The sequence below is a fragment of the Podarcis melisellensis genome (assembly GCF_964234715.1).
Source record: "Podarcis melisellensis genome assembly, chromosome: 6".
NCBI classification, from domain to species: domain Eukaryota; kingdom Metazoa; phylum Chordata; class Lepidosauria; order Squamata; family Lacertidae; genus Podarcis; species Podarcis melisellensis.
In genome coordinates this window covers 31,007,697-31,025,433 of record NC_138538.1, presented here as the reverse complement: position 1 = coordinate 31,025,433, position 17,737 = coordinate 31,007,697, and the positions used below count along the sequence as shown (strand labels likewise).

The 17,737-nt window shown below is 41.9% G+C and overlaps 1 protein-coding gene and 1 long non-coding RNA gene across 5 annotated transcripts in view; one reads left to right on the top strand and one right to left on the bottom strand.

Annotated features, from left to right (window-relative positions):
- The first annotated feature begins 35 nt into the window (after positions 1 to 35).
- The window catches only part of LOC309371632, a 55,014-nt gene continuing 37,312 nt past the window's right edge, over positions 36 to 17,737 (top strand). Inside the window, exons 1-3 of one of the 3 annotated variants that reach the window (XR_014169226.1) lie at positions 36 to 279; positions 1,436 to 1,864; positions 15,466 to 15,538. This is a non-coding gene — a long non-coding RNA (uncharacterized lncRNA). Of the gene's footprint in view, positions 280 to 1,435; positions 1,865 to 15,465; positions 17,006 to 17,737 lie in introns of those variants that run through there. The other 2 variants (XR_014169227.1, XR_014169228.1) reach the window with 2 other exon arrangements.
- On the bottom strand, positions 2,647 to 15,446 carry FAM83C (family with sequence similarity 83 member C). 2 transcript variants are annotated; one of them, XR_014169223.1, is made up of 5 exons: positions 14,508 to 15,446; positions 9,855 to 10,022; positions 8,080 to 8,204; positions 4,093 to 5,182; positions 2,647 to 3,835 (listed from the first exon to the last, which is right to left on the bottom strand). XR_014169223.1 is itself a non-coding variant. In XM_081914424.1 (4 exons), the coding sequence occupies exons 1-4, from the start codon at positions 15,054 to 15,056 to the stop codon at positions 4,312 to 4,314; spliced, it is 1,713 nt and encodes a 570-aa protein (XP_081770550.1). In that variant the 5' UTR covers positions 15,057 to 15,446; the 3' UTR covers positions 4,006 to 4,311. The 2 variants fall into 2 exon arrangements, 1 of the variants encoding a protein (XP_081770550.1); XM_081914424.1 differs by lacking the exon at positions 2,647 to 3,835 and having other exon boundaries at positions 4,006 to 5,182.

The following is a 17,737-nucleotide window of genomic DNA, read 5'->3' as shown; positions in this document are numbered from 1 at the left end:
CTCGCGCCGCCGTCGCGCACAGACGCAGAAGCACGTCGTGCGTACGGAGGCCGCATCCCGGGGGGTGACTTTGGAGTTTGGGTTCTTCGCTTCCTCAGTAACTCGAAGAAAACAGCGGAGAAGTCCTGGGTTCCCCCCGTGTTTGTGACTGGGCATTAACGTGTCCCACATCCCCAGTAAAAAAAAGAAAAGTTCCAAGTTTTAATTATATGTGGGGAAAACACTGCAGTATGCAAATGAGCGCTGGATTCGGGCGCCGAGAGGGCGCGAGGGGGAAATGTAAGGAGGCGTTGCAATTTGATGGGAAGTTCCTGTGAGGGATTTTTTTTTGTTGGGCATCCTCATCAGTCTAGCCCCGCAATAATAGTAATGGGTTGCACACCAGGGCTGTTAGCCGCTCTTTCAACCCCTACAACCTGTAGTTGTGGAAATAATGGACTTCGTTTGTACTGGTAGGGATTGTTCCTTTAAATGTTTACAAGCCCCAGAATTGTTTTTACCACATGAAGTAAGATCTAGGTTTGAAAAAGCCGACACTTCCTGTTGCTATATATTTTATTTTTCAGTGCTGCTGACCAATCGCAGTTATGCTAAAATCCTTTCTACTCCCATCGATTTCTGTAGCAGCTCCCATCTCCACCCCACAGGAGAGGCTGCAGTTCAAACTTGGAAATTCCCCAAGCCAGATGAATCACTTTTCAGTGTCTCTGATTACCACCTGCCTTCAGGTTGCCAGAGGCCATGACCCTTTCCCAGCACCACTTGGTGCTGAAAAGGCTTTCTCTCAATGTTGGGTAATGGAAAGAAGCAAGGCTTTTTTTCAGCCAGAACTTGCTGGAACTCAGTTCCGGCACATCTCAGGTGGGTGTCATTGCCATTATAAGAGAACGAAGGAGGTGTTCCTGGTGAGTTCTGGCACCTCTTTCTCTAGAAAAATAGCACTGTAAGTAGGACATTAAGCATCATATTGTTTGGTCTGTGTAGTAGGCAGAAGACCAGAGGTCTGCCTTAAAAGGAGTGGTGAGGGACTTTGTTGTCCCAGAGTGGTTGCAACTCAATGTTCTCCTCTGAGGGGTTGTCCACACTGGAGTTTAATGGAAATTTAAGGTTGCTTATGTCTCTGTTAATTTAGCAATGCCCTCATGATGCCCTCCCCACTCAGCCCCTATCTCACACATTCTCACTTGTAAATCCGGGTTTTCCCAATCTGAGAACAAGCCAAAAATTGGGAATGGTGTGTGTGTTGCCAAACCCATCAGGGCCAAAGGGATTGGGATGGGGCAGTGACGGTGGTGTTGCACTCAGTAAGACACCCAGTCCCTATAATCTAGTGGTTCTTGCAGGGGCACAATGCACCAGATGTTAATTCGTTAGCATTATTTCTGATGTCTAAAAGTTGGAACACCTGAGAACTGTAGCACCTTTGCTTCCCCAGAGCCTCCTGCATCTGCTAGCAGCAGCCCAGTAGCAAAGCCTCGACTTCAAAGGGAGAAACATCTGGCTGTTTCAGCATCTGTTTTCAAGCCAGAAGATTAAGCAGCAGAGAAGTTACTGGTATCATGGGCCAGGAGTCAGCTTTGCCTGCTGAACAGCCTGAAAGGGGAGAAGGTGGAGTGACTCCACTTGCAGCTGATCAGCTTTCAAGGATACAGAGGAGAAGGCACTGATGAGAAACAGCTGGCTTCAGCCTTCTTAAGCAGAGCATCCAGCTGCAGTCAGTAGTGCCTGGCCCTACTTTGCTGCTCCTGTTCACCTTGATCCTTGATCATTGGATTCCCTGGCCCCTGGACCATTTGACCACATGGATTGCTGTTCACCTGACCCTAGGACTGGACCTAACTTTGGACGATGACCCTGCCTACAGGCAAGTAAACCGTTGAGACTCTTCTGGTTCACTGGTCTCCCATTCCATTGAGCTCTGCATGTTGTTGCTCAGTATGAGACTGTGACAGTTGGAACATTTGAAAACTGTAAGGAAAATTATCCCATACATAAGCCTTTATCCTACTCTAGTAGCTCCTACTCTAGTGATGGCTCAGTTTGCACATCACTTTAAACCATATTTAAATTATCATTTAAAGGTGAATGCACAGTGTGCTGCTGTACAGGCAGAAAATCATGGCTACTCCACTCCTCTGCTGTTGCACCCTCCCAAAAATCTCTCCCATCAAGCCCAGAAAACTTTGCTAAACTAGTGCAGCTCTCAAGCAGCACATCCAGTCTTGATTTTGAGAAATAACAGGCATCAGTGGTGACAGCCTGCTTCTCTCTACTAAGTAAGGGTTCAAGTTAGTCAAAGCTAAATGTGTGTCACTGATTTCAGATTGGTAAGCATGCAATTAATCCTCCCACTGAAATCAGTGGAACTTCCAAGTACGTAACTTTGGACTGTGACCTAATTCTGTTCCATTGACTCAGGTGGAATGAGGATTGTGTAAACCCTTTATTAAAATCTGGTTGACCACCTATTTGGGATAAATACAACATGTGTTCATGTAATTAAACACACACACACAGCACAGTCTCAAGGAATTCAGAATTCAGGTTGTATAGGCTGCTGTTCAGGACATTTCCAGGCATCTGCATCAAACTTTGGAAAGGCTTCTTGTATATGTGACACCAGTGCTCAGTACTCAGAGGCCTAACTTGTGCAACACAAAAGTGTTTATTAAACACAAAGAGTCCATAATTATAGCCCTTCCCATGCTATCTTTCATCACAGGGTTCACAGGCTAGTTTTCAGAGATACAATCAAAGCAAACCAATGTATTCTCGGTGTTTTCTTCCTGCAAGAGCAGATTTATTTATTTTTACAGGAGCAAAACCTATGACTGACAAGGCACTGGGATTTATACAGTAGCTTTGCATAATTTCATATGACTAATCCCCCTACCACTAAGCATTTTTCATATTATCTGCTGCTTCCTCCGTTAGAATTAATAGTTTTATGCAGGGCTGGCCCAAAACATTTTGGCACTTGAGGCAAACCTCAAAATGGTGCCTCCTTGCCACCGTGGAAGAATGGCTGAGTGAAGATCTACATTGGGAACAAGGGGGAATAAAGACCTATATTGGAAATGAGTGGGAGGAGACCAGGAACACCTTCTATTTACCAAGAAGGTGTTGCAGAGGTAGTAGTTCCAGCCTCCACAGAGTGCACCGTAGCTGTTGCTCCTACTGTGGCGGCGGCAGCGGGCAATGCATTAATTGGAGGCCAGATATTCTGCGCCTGTGGATCCTGCTGCCTGATCACCTTGCCTCATGCATGGGTCAGCCCTGACTGACATTTCTGGGGGAGAAGGAAAGAGAAGTGGGCAAGTAACAACTCGGAGTAGGTGGGAGCATAGCTTTTAATTTGGCTTCTGCTGATCTTTACAACTTTTACCTCTGTGAACTCTTCCCCTTGGTAGCAATGATTTCTCGCGGCTCTGACTAGAGAGTTTTTCTGATTCCACTAACAAGCTGCACTGAAGTCTCTCTACCAGTATTTTAAAGTGGGTGGTTTGTGTGCCTCATGTTACTTTTTTATGGGTTGATTACATTTTTATACTGTTTTTCTCCACTGAGCTTGGGATGACATACAGGTCCACTCTACTCCCTCACTTACTCTTACATCAACCCTACATTTTGCTGAGAGATAGCAGTTGGTTCAAGATCCCCAATGAATCACACCAAAGAGACTTCCTAGTCATGATTCAATACTCTTAACTTCTACAAATGAGAGATTTAGTCAACCCCACCCATTATTTCAGGAGTCATTACTTATGCAATGGTGCAGATTAACCATTTTTCCAGCTTTCAGAATATGCCATCCTTTATATTACCGTATTTTTTGCTCTATAAGACTCACTTTTCCCCTCCTAAAAGTATGTGGAAATGTGTGTGCGTCTTATGGAGCGAATGCAGGCTGCGCAGCTATCCCAGAAGCCAGAACAGCAAGAGGGATTTCTGCTTTCACTACGCAGCGATCCCTCTTGCTGTTCTGGCTTCTGAGATTCAGAATATTTTTTTCTTGTTTTCCTCCTCCAAAAACTAGGTGCGTCTTGTGGTCTGGTGCGTCTTATAGAGCGAAAAATACATTAATTCTATCACCCTACAATATCAAGAGTTCGTCCTATAGCTGTCACATAGCTATGGGTTTATATTTCTGGCTCCTTTATAAGACTATTCAGGTTTTTTGTTTTTTAAAACTAAGTCTGATACACCCAACTATGAATGGGAGATTTGGGACTTCCATATTTTTGTATTATTACAGATATAATTAACCATTTGAATCAGGTCATATGTTTTTGCTAAAATGATAATACAAAATTACATCTCAAATCGACTGTGAACTAGCTTTGGTTTTGACTTGTTATAGTTGGTAATGAGATCCAATTTACTGTGACCAAGAGTCATTCTTTTTTCATCCCTGTGTATTTTGCTGCTGTTTTTCGTTGGCACATCATCAGAGGAGCAATAGGAACTAGAATCCGTGGTCTTCGGCTCAAAATGTACTGATTTAGTAGGCTTGTTACTGAGATCTAGTCTGCTGTAGCCATAAGTTGCTGGTTTTTCATCCTTCTGTATTTTGTTTACATCTTCCATAGCTTGAACAGTATAGGGGAACTTTTTGTTGACTTTCATTCCTATACTCTCAGGCAGAAGCTTCAAATCGTGCCCATTTCTTGTGTTGTTGCTGCTTAGTATTGGTGAAGATGTTGACAGCAAAGATGTCTTAAGTCTTAGTAGATTAGGTGCATCATTTAATTTAGCTGATGCACTGCAGCTAGAGTCCAGCAGCTCCCTGGGCTGGTATTTCAAGTCATTAAGTCCCAGGAAGCCTGAAACATTCATTCTTGTTTCACCGGGAGTCCATTCTTTAATTTCACAGTGTGCATTAGAAGTTGTCAGGTCTAGATATGGTGATCTCCTTATGCTTACTACACTTGAATTTGAGAGGCTAGTTGAGGGGCTTGTGGTCTCGCTCTCATTCATTTGAATACGCTTAGAAACTGGCTCAAGTTTCTGCAACAATCTGTGGGGAGAGGTTGTGGATTTTTCAGCTTTGGGGATGCTGAGTTTGTTCACAGATCTAGACTCGGCATATATGCATCGGAACTCTCTGTCAAAGTCCTCAACAATTTTTCCTTTGAAGTGTGTCACCAGACCAGTGTGGACGTGACTGCACAGCCACGTAAAACTGAAAAGGAAAGGATTCAGAGACCCTGTGAATCATCAACATACCAAATAACTCTGATTTCAAATAGTTATCTATTTGGATACTATGGAAATGCATTGGACAGTATAGTTAGCTGAACACATCAGTATTATATCAGTGCATGAAAATAATGGGTGGAGCAGTTTGAGGAGCAGTGATTCAGGATGAGTTCACAAGCATTAGGTTTGTTGGGCAATAATTGAAGCTATTACCTGAATATGCCAAGCTATTATATTTCATGGTTCTTATAAGATCCTAGTAACAGATATGGGGGAAAAGCTGGTAGGTTTGTTTGTTGTTGTCATATATTCAGTATGTCAGAGAAAAAGACCTTGCGGGCCATTCCATCCACACCAGTATTCCCTAGATTTGTCTTTGATTTGCTCCCCAGTCTACAGTGTAAGGAAATATCATTGGCCCTACCACTTGGCAACTCCAGGTGGTGCTGTGTTGGCAGCACATGTTACAGAGGTGACTTCAGAAATAGAAATCGAAGCAAAAATGGGGTGTTTGCTGCAGAATGGGAATAATCCTTTACAAGGGTTTAGCCCTGGACTTTATTTTGCAATATTAAGGGCCAGCTCTTGAGGCAAGGGGATATGAGAAAGTAATGGGTGTTCCTGAACATGTGTAAAGCACTTTCTGCTCAAGATGTGTTACTGGAGCTAATCTCCATATATATTGGTTTAAAATTTAGTTTAGAGGACAAGGTGTCTAGAGAGGCTTGACCTCCATCTTCCTCCAAAAGGTTTGCTCCAGGTCTGTGTGCCATTGGGGTTACAGTGGAAATCATCAGCTTACGATATGGCATTCTTACAATGGCAGCACCCTGTCAGAGAAGCTCACTCCATCTCCGCTCTAATTATCTTTCAGATTCTGAGTTTGGGACTCTTGAGTTTTTTGGTTCACTGTTCCCGTTGGTTGTTTCCTGCTGCTGAATTGAATTAGTTAACAGTGTTCTGCTGTGATTTACAGTTTATTTTGTCATGTTCTTATTTTTGTTCTTATTTACTGTTGTATTATGCATTTTTAATTTTTTTGTTAGCCATTTTCCAGAACTTTTTATAAAGAAACCGTTTCTTTAGAGATTTCCCACTGGCCTGGCATTGTGGGCAAACAAGGGAAGGACAACATGTGAATAATCCCACAAGTATTGTTGGGGTGAGGGGCTAGTACAGGGGTCAGCAAACTTTTTTAGCAGGGGGCTGGTCCACTGTCCCTCAGACCTTGTGGTGGGGGGATTGGACTATTTTTTGGAGGGGTGGATGAACAAATTCCTATGCCCCACAAATAACCCAGAGATGTGTTTTAAATAAAAGCATACAGTCTACTCATGTAAAAACACGCTGATTCCTGGACCGGATTTAGAAGACAGTTGGGCCGGATCTGGCACCCGGGCCTTAGTTTGCCTACCCATGGGGTAGTGGATCCAGGACCTGATGCGAGGCAGGAATAGATTAGTAGCATCAGTTGCTCCCTCTTCTAACTGGGGATCATTGAAATGCAAGGAGGAGGGTTAGTGAACCAAGAGCCCCAAAAGAGTGGCATCGGAGGGTGGAACTTCTGGACCCTTAATAATGATGTAGAAGAAGGGATTTCAGGAGTTGTAGGTTTTCAGCTCTGAATGACAAGCTGCAATTGCTAAAACATCCTCTTCTACATAAATATTAAAGGTACAGGAGACTTGTCCCATTTTGTCTGGTTTATTTGAAATTGGAAATGGGTAAATGGATTCTGAGTAGAATAGTTGAAGTGCAACTAATCCCAGCAACACAAGAATCCAGTGGGTGGGGTTTTAATACTGCATCAATGGTGCCTTGTGCTGGTGCAATAAGTTACCCTGTTCCTAAATGCCCTTGACAATTAACAAGTCTGACTGCCAAGTTATTATAAACTTCCACACCCAAGTATCCCTTCCTATTAAATGCCATTAAGAAAAAAATTGCCATTTTGGAATGCATGCATTGTAGTTCTTTGAGATGGCTTCATGATATGGGAACATTCCACTGGGTTCCCAGGCTTCCTGTAAGTTAAAATGAGAGGGCAAGGGAAAGGCAGCTATTAAAGTGTTGATGAATCTGTCTGGGTGGAAAGGAGTGAGTTGTATCAGTCAAGGAAGCTGCAGTTAAAACAAGACAGGGCTGTTTCCTCCTGAAGGCAAAGCCAAGGGATTGGCATGTGTGGCAGGGTAATTGAGGCATGCAGATAAAAAGGAAGGTGCACTTACTGATGATGAAAACAAAAAAAAATCCTTCCAGTAGCACCTTAAAGACCAACTAAGTTAGTTCTTGGTATGAGCTTTCGTGTGCATGCACACTTCTTCAGATACACTTCTTCAGTGTATCTGAAGAAGTGTGCATGCACACGAAAGCTCATACCAAGAACTAACTTAGTTGGTCTTTAAGGTGCTACTGGAAGGAATTTTTTTTGTTTTGACTATGGCAGACCAACACGGCTACCTATCTGTAACTGGAACTTACTGATGATGAAATACAGATGCTATGGCATCAGCAAGGAAAGGGACAAGATCAGTGAGTGGACAGTCAACTTGTGAAACTTATCTCTTTTATATAAATGTTTGTGTCAGTGTCACATTATCTCTGTTTACTTGGAAGAAGATTAGGGAGATCCATGTTCAACCACAATGTCTGGGTCAGTCATACTCTCAACACAATCTATTTCTGTGGAAGAACTGCCCTGCAAAATTCTGAGAAGTGTGAATTTCAAAGGATTGGCTGTGTTTTGGTTCTCATATACCCCACTGCCAAATTGCATGAACGAAGTAGCAAGCATATCAATCCTATTCACAGGGCCTAAAATAGCACTGGTCCTAAAGAAAGAGGTGGCATATCTTACATGTATTGTTCATGATATCTCACCTGTAGGTCCCTGCAAGGACTTCTTCGCCATCTATCAACACAAATTTCTCAAGTGCTTGTCCTGTAAGCTTCTTGCCAGCTTTGCTGTAGTATGTGTCTCCACTCACACAGCGTATGCGCATATTCTGAAATGGGAACAAGGCACAGTAGAGATCAAAGGGAGCAAAGACAAATGTCCCGTCTTTTCTGTGCTGAGCTTAAATATGTATGCAATGTGTATAGATTAATATGAAACTTGGAATTTGCGATTGCAATATATATATCTACATCAACAGTGTGTTTGGATTTAAGGGAATGTTTCTTTAAAAAATCCCATGCACATGTTTCCTTACCCCATGAAGATTAACAGCACAATTATATACAGTAAATATCAACTTGGAAGTAGGGCTCAGTGAGTTCATTGGGGCTTAATCCCAGGTGGGGATGCATAGTTGCAGTTTAAATATATATCTCAAAATATAATAACTGCTGCAGATATGAAAGACCAGGAGCTGTTTTGCCTCAGGTTTTGAGGCAAAATACTCTAAAATTATAAAATACTGGAAACCGGTTGTGGGGCCTCTATCATTTGACTCCTTTCAAATCCTGTTTAGATATTTGAAAACTATAGTAGCTGTAGACATAACTCTTTATCAATAAATGTACAATACGTTCGAACAGCCAAAATTGCAGTAACCCAAAAGTGGCAGAAAAGAAAAACCTCTATGATACAGAATGGTTATTAAGAGTGATGGATCCGGCTCATATTGACAAATATAGTATAGGTTAAATAATGTAGACAAGCAGGTTATTTGATTATTAGAAAATGGAAATAGAATGCTGTTGAACTGGATGAACTTGGTCTGATCCACCAAGGCAGAACTTGTATTTTAATTCCTGAAGAAAGTGCTTTGAAGAAGAACATAGTTTCAGAAGACAAAGGGCACAATTAGACATGACACCAGCAGGCCCATAAGTTTAAATTCATGTTTGCCCCAATTGTATTTAAAATATTTTCAATTGTATTGCTCCCTTGGGCAGTTTTCTTTTCAGTTGAGTTACCATACCAGAAATGAGCATAGATGGAAGAAAAGGGATATGTGTGTGTGTGTGTGTGTGTGATTCACTCTCTGGCCCCATGTGCTTCAAGCACGAGCTTTCCATAAATCCGTCTTTATATGTGATCAAGGCATATAAACAAATGTTTCTGTTGCCATCCTATCTGGTTTCACCCAAAATGGATGGATGGAAATATTTGGGTGAAGACCTCACAGTGTGTCACTGAGCCTGATGCATGGTATGTGCCTTTGTGACTTAGCCCTGATAATTGCCACTGTCTCTGCTCTTGGAGTGTTCAGCTGCTCCTGAGTGGTAGAAATGACATGTGAAGCCTCCTCTGCCAAAGCACAACCTCTGCTTTAAAGGCTGTACTTGTCCTGTTTGCTTTTCTGTCTGTCATCCAGCTGAACAAACATTCAGCAACACATTGTACTTCTTCACCTACATTGTGAAGGAGGCAGGGATCAAAATTCAATTTTCTTTTTTAAATGACAGTATAGCAAAACTGCAAAGTGATATTGGTGTTATACAAGTTTAACTGTTATGTCTTCCAAAAAAACCTGAGGTTTAGGTCTGGTGAGGATGCTAAGAATTGTTAGAGGTCTCTAGCCCCCACCCCTCTCACAGCACTATAATGACAGGCATATAACTGTTTTCCCCCTTTAATGTCCATATATTTTCTCACAGGTTGTTTTAACTTAGTAGCACTATACTAGCAAAACTAACTAGAAACGTACTGGGAAGTCATCCATAGTGAGTTCCATTTTATTGCACATTTCTGCAAAGTGCCTCAAGTTCTTTTCATCAAGGATCAGGTAAACCGGAACACGCCGTCTGCTTGATGCCTCCATCAGGTCACTGAGGATCTCCATATCTGTGAAGAGATCCATCATAATCGCAATCACCTGCACAGATGAGGGTGAAAGTGATAGGAGACATGTTAAAAAATACCAGCAGTAGATCTGTACTATTAAAAATTATTTTCAAAACATAGCAATGAGTTCCAGTATCTAAGTGATTTAGTTTGCTTTGGGAAAATGGAAGAGCAAGAGAACTTTGCAGATAAAGTGAGACAGACAAAGTGAGATTATTCTGGCCCTCTGTCCTAGGCTGCTCCCACACTACATCTTTTGTATGGAATATCGGTCCTTTGGTCACTCACTTTTTATGGAGAGCCTATGCAATACCGCTGACAAATAGGTACATCTTAGTGTTCTCTCTGCTGTTCATTCATGGTGGGGTTTTTTTCTTTCTTTCTAAATTTGACTTAGCAGTGTTGTTGTTTGCAATAAAATACCACTGCAGCACCAGTCTTTCAGATAATCCTGGGATTTATGTATTATCCAGACAGTGAGCATTAGAAAGCATTTTGACTAAGTGTAATTTCCAGACACACTTCAAGGGAAGCCCCATGTAGAACACATTGTGGTGATATGACTGAGGCATGTGTCACTGTGGCTAGATCTGCCTTCTCAGCTTGAGCAAAGGCACTCCTAGCCACAGCAGCTGCCTGAATAGCCAGGTGTAATGCTAGGCCAGGAGCTACAAGCCTGGTGCTTCAGGTAGAGGTCATCCCCATCACAACAGGTCATATTTCTGTTCCCAGATCACCTTATCTACTAACCAGCATTACTGCTATCTTGGCTCCATTAGAATCACAGAATAAGAATTGTAGAGTTGGAAGCCACACCCAGGAATTTCCATGTTTGGCACAGTTTAATCAAATCTTGATTCTAACTTTTATTTATTATAAGAATTATGGCTGCCTTGCACCCACAAAACTCTGGTACCCCAACACATAGCAGTATACAATGCAGCCACATAGCAGCCACATTAAGCAATTGTTTCTCTACAGTTTTCAGTGCATTTCCTCAACACTCCTTATAGCAGAAAGTTCAGGGCTTGTTTGTTTTGCAAGCGGGTTTGGTGTGCAATCTGAATTTGTCAGTATGCAATTGAATCCCGCCCACAAAATGGTGGCAATCTGGAAATGCCCCAAGGCTTAATTGTGGAGGGAGTTTCATAACTCAGTTTGGCAGGCCAGGACCTGAAGGGAATCCTGTACTTTGAAGTTCTTCTCATATCAAATAGATGGATTAATCTAAAGTATTTGTATGCTGCCTTTCATGCAAATATATCCCAGACTGGTTCCTAATAGTAAATTACAATAAAATGCAATTACTTAATGAAATACCAGGGTGGGGGTGGAGCCAACAACAACTCCATAAATAAAAACCACCCCACAAATTAACCACAACTTTAAAACAAATTCAGGAAGGATAATGGAAGTCTCAATTACAGTGTTTCAAATATAACATCTTTTACCATAAGAGTGAAACCATCCATTTTATATACAGTGCCTGAGGGAATTAAAAATGCCTTAACCTGGCAACAGTATACTTTACATATGAAGTATTTCTGTTTCACCATGAGTATTAAATATTAAGTTAATAGAGTTAAATATTAGGAGATTGACCATAGCTCAATGATAGCGTGCACACAGGAGTTACAGCAGTGAAGGAGGAGTATGAGCTGAAAAGGCCCATTGTCTAACTCCCTTGTTATATTTGCTTTTGGCTACTGCATGTTGTTTAAGTATCATAGAATCTTAGAATTGCAGAGTTGGAAGGGACCCCTAGGATCATCTAGTCTAGTCCAACCCCCTGTAATGCAGCTGTCCCATATGGGGATAAAACCTGCAGCCTTGATGTTATCAGCACCATTTTCTAACCAGCTGAGCTAGCTAGAGCACAAGTGATCTTCACATATTTTTTGCATTTAGTTATATTTACAGTTTTGGAATGTGTTTCTTGTATGTTATTGTTTTTCTATGTTATTTTGAAATTGTTTTTGTAGTGTTTGAAATGCCTTCCCATTCCTTTGTTGTAAGTGCTTTGAGCATGTTTTTGTGTATGGAAAAATGGCATACAAATAAAATGAATGAGTGGCTTAGAACAAGTGACATGTGGATTATATGTGCATGCGTATGCGCATGTGCATACATGCATTTGTAATCATGGGTTTGTAAGCGACCCTCGGAACTGTCCTGTCTCAGCTGCATCAAATGCAAAAGTGTACAACACATGCACAGTCTTAATCTGTGATATACAAAGCTGCTATAAGAATTGAATAGAAATATTAATTTCTCAAGGTGTGTCTTTCCCACCACAATGATAGTGACATTTCCTCTCTTCTATTCAGTTCTTTAGCATCCATAGATCTGGCAGCCCTGCCAACTAATGAGCTTAATTTCAGTGTCACACTCTTATTTCTGTAGGGGTTTTGTAATGATACCAATATTACAACATTCCAGTAAGCAGCTGAATTAACTGATCTCAACCATAAATGTCGATTAGCACTAAGTATTTGTACAAACTGGGAGTGCACTTAATCCTGCCACCCGTCATGTGTCCTTGCCACCTCTTCCTCAGGCAATACAGTCACACAGCTCTTGTCGGTTCTTATTATTGTTGGCATCTGAGACAATGGAGGAGTGCGCCTTTGGGGGTGAAGCCAAACCACACTGGAGACTTACAGCACCTGCTGTGACTGTATGGATTGTTATATTCCTCCAGAGAATCATGGGAGTTGTGATTTGTGTAGCGCCTCCTCAGAACTCTCAGTGCTTTTAACAAACAACAGTTTTTAGGATTCTTTGGGGGAAACCATGACTGTTAAAGTGGTAGTGTTTGGCGTGAATGTCATAGACGATTAAATGAAAATTAATTCTATTCAAATGAATAACAGATCTACATGTAAATGTATTTAGAAAACAAATCTATTCACAGATGTGTTGCAAGCTCTGTTAAGTACTTTCAGCAGTTACCAGAGCAAGCCCTGTAGACATCTTGACATAGCACACACATGCACAAACACTTTGGAATTACTCCTTTGAGAGAATAAACATCAAACATTTTACACTGAAGAGGAAAAACTACCATGGAGGCATGTTTTGAGGAAATATCCTAGAAAAGGAACTAGCAGGAACCTGGCATCCTATTCATTGTTCTTTCAACTCCTAGAAAAGCCACATGGACTGTGTTATAACATTTTCCACATACATTTCTTGGCTGACTCATCCCAAAGAACTCTCCTGTCTTGAGATTCTGTTGGGCTACAGTTTAGGGATGACCAAGAGGAGACTGCAGGGCCAGGTATGGTCCGGGAAGCCATTTTATTTGGTCCTTGGAGACCACACCAAATTTAATGATTGTATGATAACCATTTTCTCTACCGTTTCATGCTTTAGGGAAAACATTTTCAGAAGCTGGGAGAGATTATTTACGGTTTAATGTTGCTTCTGATTTTGAGTTTTGCACGTAATACCTGGGCCATGCATACACCCATCTGCTCCATGATGGCGAAGTTCTCGCTCCTAGGCTGCAAGGATGACTTTATACTAAAGAATAATAAAAGTGCATCTAATAATTTCTAATGGTGTGCGGCAAAATATTATTCTTCCCCCAGAATTCTTATAATGGTGTTGAAAATATAGATTGGCCACTTCTGCAATAGCTAAATATAACATACTTTCCACTACAATACTGAGCAATCGAGCGTCAAAGCCTGTCATGTAACCCATCAGATAAAAAACTCATACAAGGCTAAAATACTAACACACACATAAACACACACGGAGTTGACATAATACATAAATAATTGTATCCAATGCTGTCCAAATCCAAACCAAAATCCCAACCATCTGGAGTAGAGGTGCTGTGTGGGAGACTGCTGGGCACATGAAAGGAGGGAGAAGTTCAGATGTGGAAGTTGAAATCTGCTGCGTGAGCAGAGCAGTGGTGTTGGCTATAACCCAAAAATTCTAAGTAGGATATCATAAAAATGGGAGCAAACTACCAGGACTGGCCAAAGACAGTTTTCTGCCAGAGATGAAGGACAAAAGGGCACCCCACTCTTACTCCACATGCAGAAGGCAGCTGCATTTTACTACAATATTAGGAACAGGATGGTGTCCACCACCACACCTGGGACAGACTGTAGGGCACATGCAGCTTTGTTTGCCAACAGAAAAGTACAGAAATGGGGCTCAGAGGGAACAGGAGGGGGAACTGCTCACTTGAGGCAGTCAACTTACTCTTCCTAATGGTAGGACTAGCCTTGCAGTGGTACCTCAGGTTACATACGCTTCAGGTTACATATGCTTCAGGTTACAGACTCCGCTAACCCAGAAATAGTACTTCGGGTTAAGAACTTTGCTTCAGGATGAGAACACAAATCGTGCTCCGGCAGCATGGCAGCAGCAGGAGGCCCATTAGCTAAAGTGGTGCTTCAGGTTAAGAACAGTTTCAGGTAATTCCAGTGCAACACCAGAACCCCGATGATCAGCCCCATCTTCCCCTTTTGGATTATATATCAAATGCTCTACTTACTGTCTTGGCCTTGCCTATCAGAGACCGAAGTAATTCCTTTACATTGTGTGTCTTGTCCCTTTGGAAATACAAAGTGACTTCTGTTTGGCCAAATGATGAGACTGTGGGAACCTCTGGCCAACCGAGCTCCAGATCTGGGGGATCAATGTCTGACATAAATGGGAAGTATGTCCCAGATGTGACTCCAGAGAGGAGGGAAGCCCCGTCACCACTGTCTTCTCTCGTCAGCCCTGCCTCTCGTCTTTTAATTGGAGACCCTGTGATGCTTTGACTATGTTGGCTCATGTAATCCATATCTAACGTGGAAAGAAATGGCAGCTCCTTTTCCTTAGTAATGGCTTGCCGGTAGCCACCTTCTCCCTGTTCCAGGAAGGCATCCACAGCCAGCCTGGCCGTCTCGCTATGCTGTAGCATTGAAGGGGTGATTTCCACCCTCCAGGGCTTTTTCAGATCATCCAAACGGCTTTTCAGTTGCCCTGTGGTCCCTTGGGAGCTCCCATAGCCCCTGTGGAGCCAGCTCATTGCCTCTGCTGTTGGGTAGCCAAACATGATAGTACTCAGAGTTGCCCCTCTTGAGAAAAATTCTGCTGCTTTTTCAGTCAGGAGTCCTCCTGTTTGCTGTTTGGTTTTTGCTGGGTTCTTTGACAACGTAGCTCACGACGACTCTCTAGCTCCTGAGGATCCGTATCCTTTGTCCTCCTCAGCCTCTTCTAAACATCCATTCCTTCCAGGAAGAAGGAAACTTCTCTGGTTGTTCCAGTTTGTCTGCTGAAGGAAGAAGTAGTTGCTGGAAATTTTGGTGTCCAGGGCCTGTTTCGATGTTGCCTTCCTCATGGAAATGTCAAGAAGGATTTCCCCATCTTTTCTGCAGTAGCTGCTTTTAGATATGCTTCCTCAAGCAGTGAGACTCAAATAAGTTCCCGCCCTAACTAACCGTGAACAAATTTCTCTGTTGCAGTCAAAACCCTGAAACCTGTTCAGGCAGTTCTCATGCCTCAAGAGGAAAGAGGAATGCTGGGACCTGTTCTAAGGTCAGTGTGGATTTATGTGACTATAATAACTATACACAAATGAAAAAAGAATGTAGTAACACTGAGCCAGGCCTCGAAATAGGAAGGAAGATTGTAGTGCATTCTTTAGTGTACATTAGTATTCTTTTTTTCTTTTGGTGTTAATGGGTGCACACCTGTGCAATAAATTCTGCAAATTGCTGTAATTCAGGGCAGGGCAGTGGTTGTTTAGGGTCTCCAGAGCACATATTTTCTTTGAAGTGCACCAGAAAAGTATTAGGCAAACTTATTTTTTCACAATGTTTTAATAACCATGGTTTTTAGATTTAGGACAAGTTTAGTCAGCATTCTGACTATTTCTAGGTTATTTCATCTGAAGCTCTCCTCTGGAACTTATTCTGAGGGAAACTTGGAGGGTGATGTTGAGTTAGGGCCTTTTTGGCTGTGGCTCCTTGTCTCTGGAATGCTCTTCCCAGTGAGGTCTGTCTGGCTCCTTCACTGACATATTTTTGATATTAGGTAAAGACTTAGCTTTTCCACTAGGCTTTTGACGGTCTGAGTCAATTTTGTTCTGGTGCTAGTGTGCTGCTAAAGCTTCCTGCAGCTGTTATGGGCTGCATGTGTGGTGTTTTTAAAAAAAGGAATTGTAGGTGTTCGCTTGAAAATTAAAAGGTTTGAGATGACGTTTAAATGATATTATGAATTTATGTGTATTTTAAAAAATGTAAGCTTCTTGAATACATTTTAGGTAACAAGCAACTAATATGTCTAAACAATGTTGATAATGTGGTGTGGTGGGGATGCATAAGTAGCTTCTGCTATCACTTTCAGGGTCAGCCCAAGACATTTTGTTGCCTGAGGCAAAGGCCAAAATGGTGCTGCTCCCCATTTAATGTACAGAAGCTCATTGAACTGGCAACTGAATCTTATTTCTACACTGACAATGGTATAGCCTCCTGCACTGTATCTGAGGCAGCAGGCCAGTTTAGGGGTCCCAGTGGAGGCCATGAGTGGCATCCTCCAGCTAAGAAGAGGAAACATTTGGTGGGCTTAAGAGAAACAGCCAGAGGGCTGCCATTGCTACTCTACAGCACCTTCTGCCTGAGGCAGTTGCCTCTCTCTGCCTAATGGTAGGGCCAGCCTTGATCAATTTATATTTGTTCATTGTTATATCATACTGTTCTCATGGGCTAATAATATTGATATATAAATAGCATACATTATGCATTATATGAAAATGCCCATAAAAGCAAGCATTGCCACCGAGGATATTCAGTGCTCCTTACTTAGTAACAAACATTTATGTTGTGAACTGCCCTGAGATCTACAAGTACAGGGCGGTATATAAAATTTAATAATAGTAATAATAGAAATACAAATACAAAAAAGGAAGGGCAAAATATACACTGTGAAGTTGCATTGGTTTCAATGAGAGAGTTGAATGTATGCTTGTATATTTCCTATTGAAGTAAATGGAACTTTACTATACTTTTTTTGACTGGATCATTTCCTAAGGATCAGCCATGGCAGAATTCTATTTGTGTGTGTGTGTGTGTGTGTGTGTGTGTGTGTGTTTATTGCATCCTTCCCCAGTTTGGTACCCTCCAGACGTTTTGGACTACATCTCCAATCAACCCCAGCCAGTATAGCTAAATGTCAGAGACAATGTGAATTATAGTTCAAAATATCCAGACAGCACCAAGTTGGAGAATAAAACCTATTTGAAGTATTTTCTAGTCCTTAACTAATATTCCAGATACATTTTCTTAATAATAACAACCTAATTTTAAGGTTTGCAAAGCATATTGCCTTTGGATACGAGAACAGCAATTAATCCTTGCTGCTGACAGTTAGAACTGACATGTAGCTACTTAAAACTATTGCATTTTTATCAATGTTTCTGAACTGTGGGCATTACAAAAATATGGTTGTGTGTGATTGCCGATTGTTACACATGTAGAAATGTTCATTTTTCAACGGTGACGTCTGGAATTAGAGTAACCCAAGGGTACTTTGGCTTACAAAGCTTTCTGTTTTCCTGCTTCCTCCTTTGTCCTTTGTCCCGCTTTCCCCCAAAGCTACTCCTAAAGGCCAACCACACTCTGGGATGTGATGCAATGGTTTCAGTGGGGGTAGAAATCTGGGCAGCAGAGAGGCAGGGCTGACGTCTCTTCCCTTCACTCAATAAGCTCTTTGGACCCCAGACACTGATTTGCTTTA

Excerpts from the sequence above, each read along its gene's own strand:
- FAM83C (XM_081914424.1), bottom strand. The coding sequence starts at position 15,056 with ATGTTTGGCTACCCAACAGCAGAGGCAATGAGCTGGCTCCACAGGGGC. Across the intron at positions 10,023-14,507 it reads TGATAGGCAAGGCCAAGACA|GTGATTGCGATTATGATGGA; the intron begins GTAAGTAGAGCA and ends TCATCTGTGCAG. Across the intron at positions 8,205-9,854 it reads TCACTATGGATGACTTCCCA|AATATGCGCATACGCTGTGT; the intron begins GTACGTTTCTAG and ends TTCCCATTTCAG.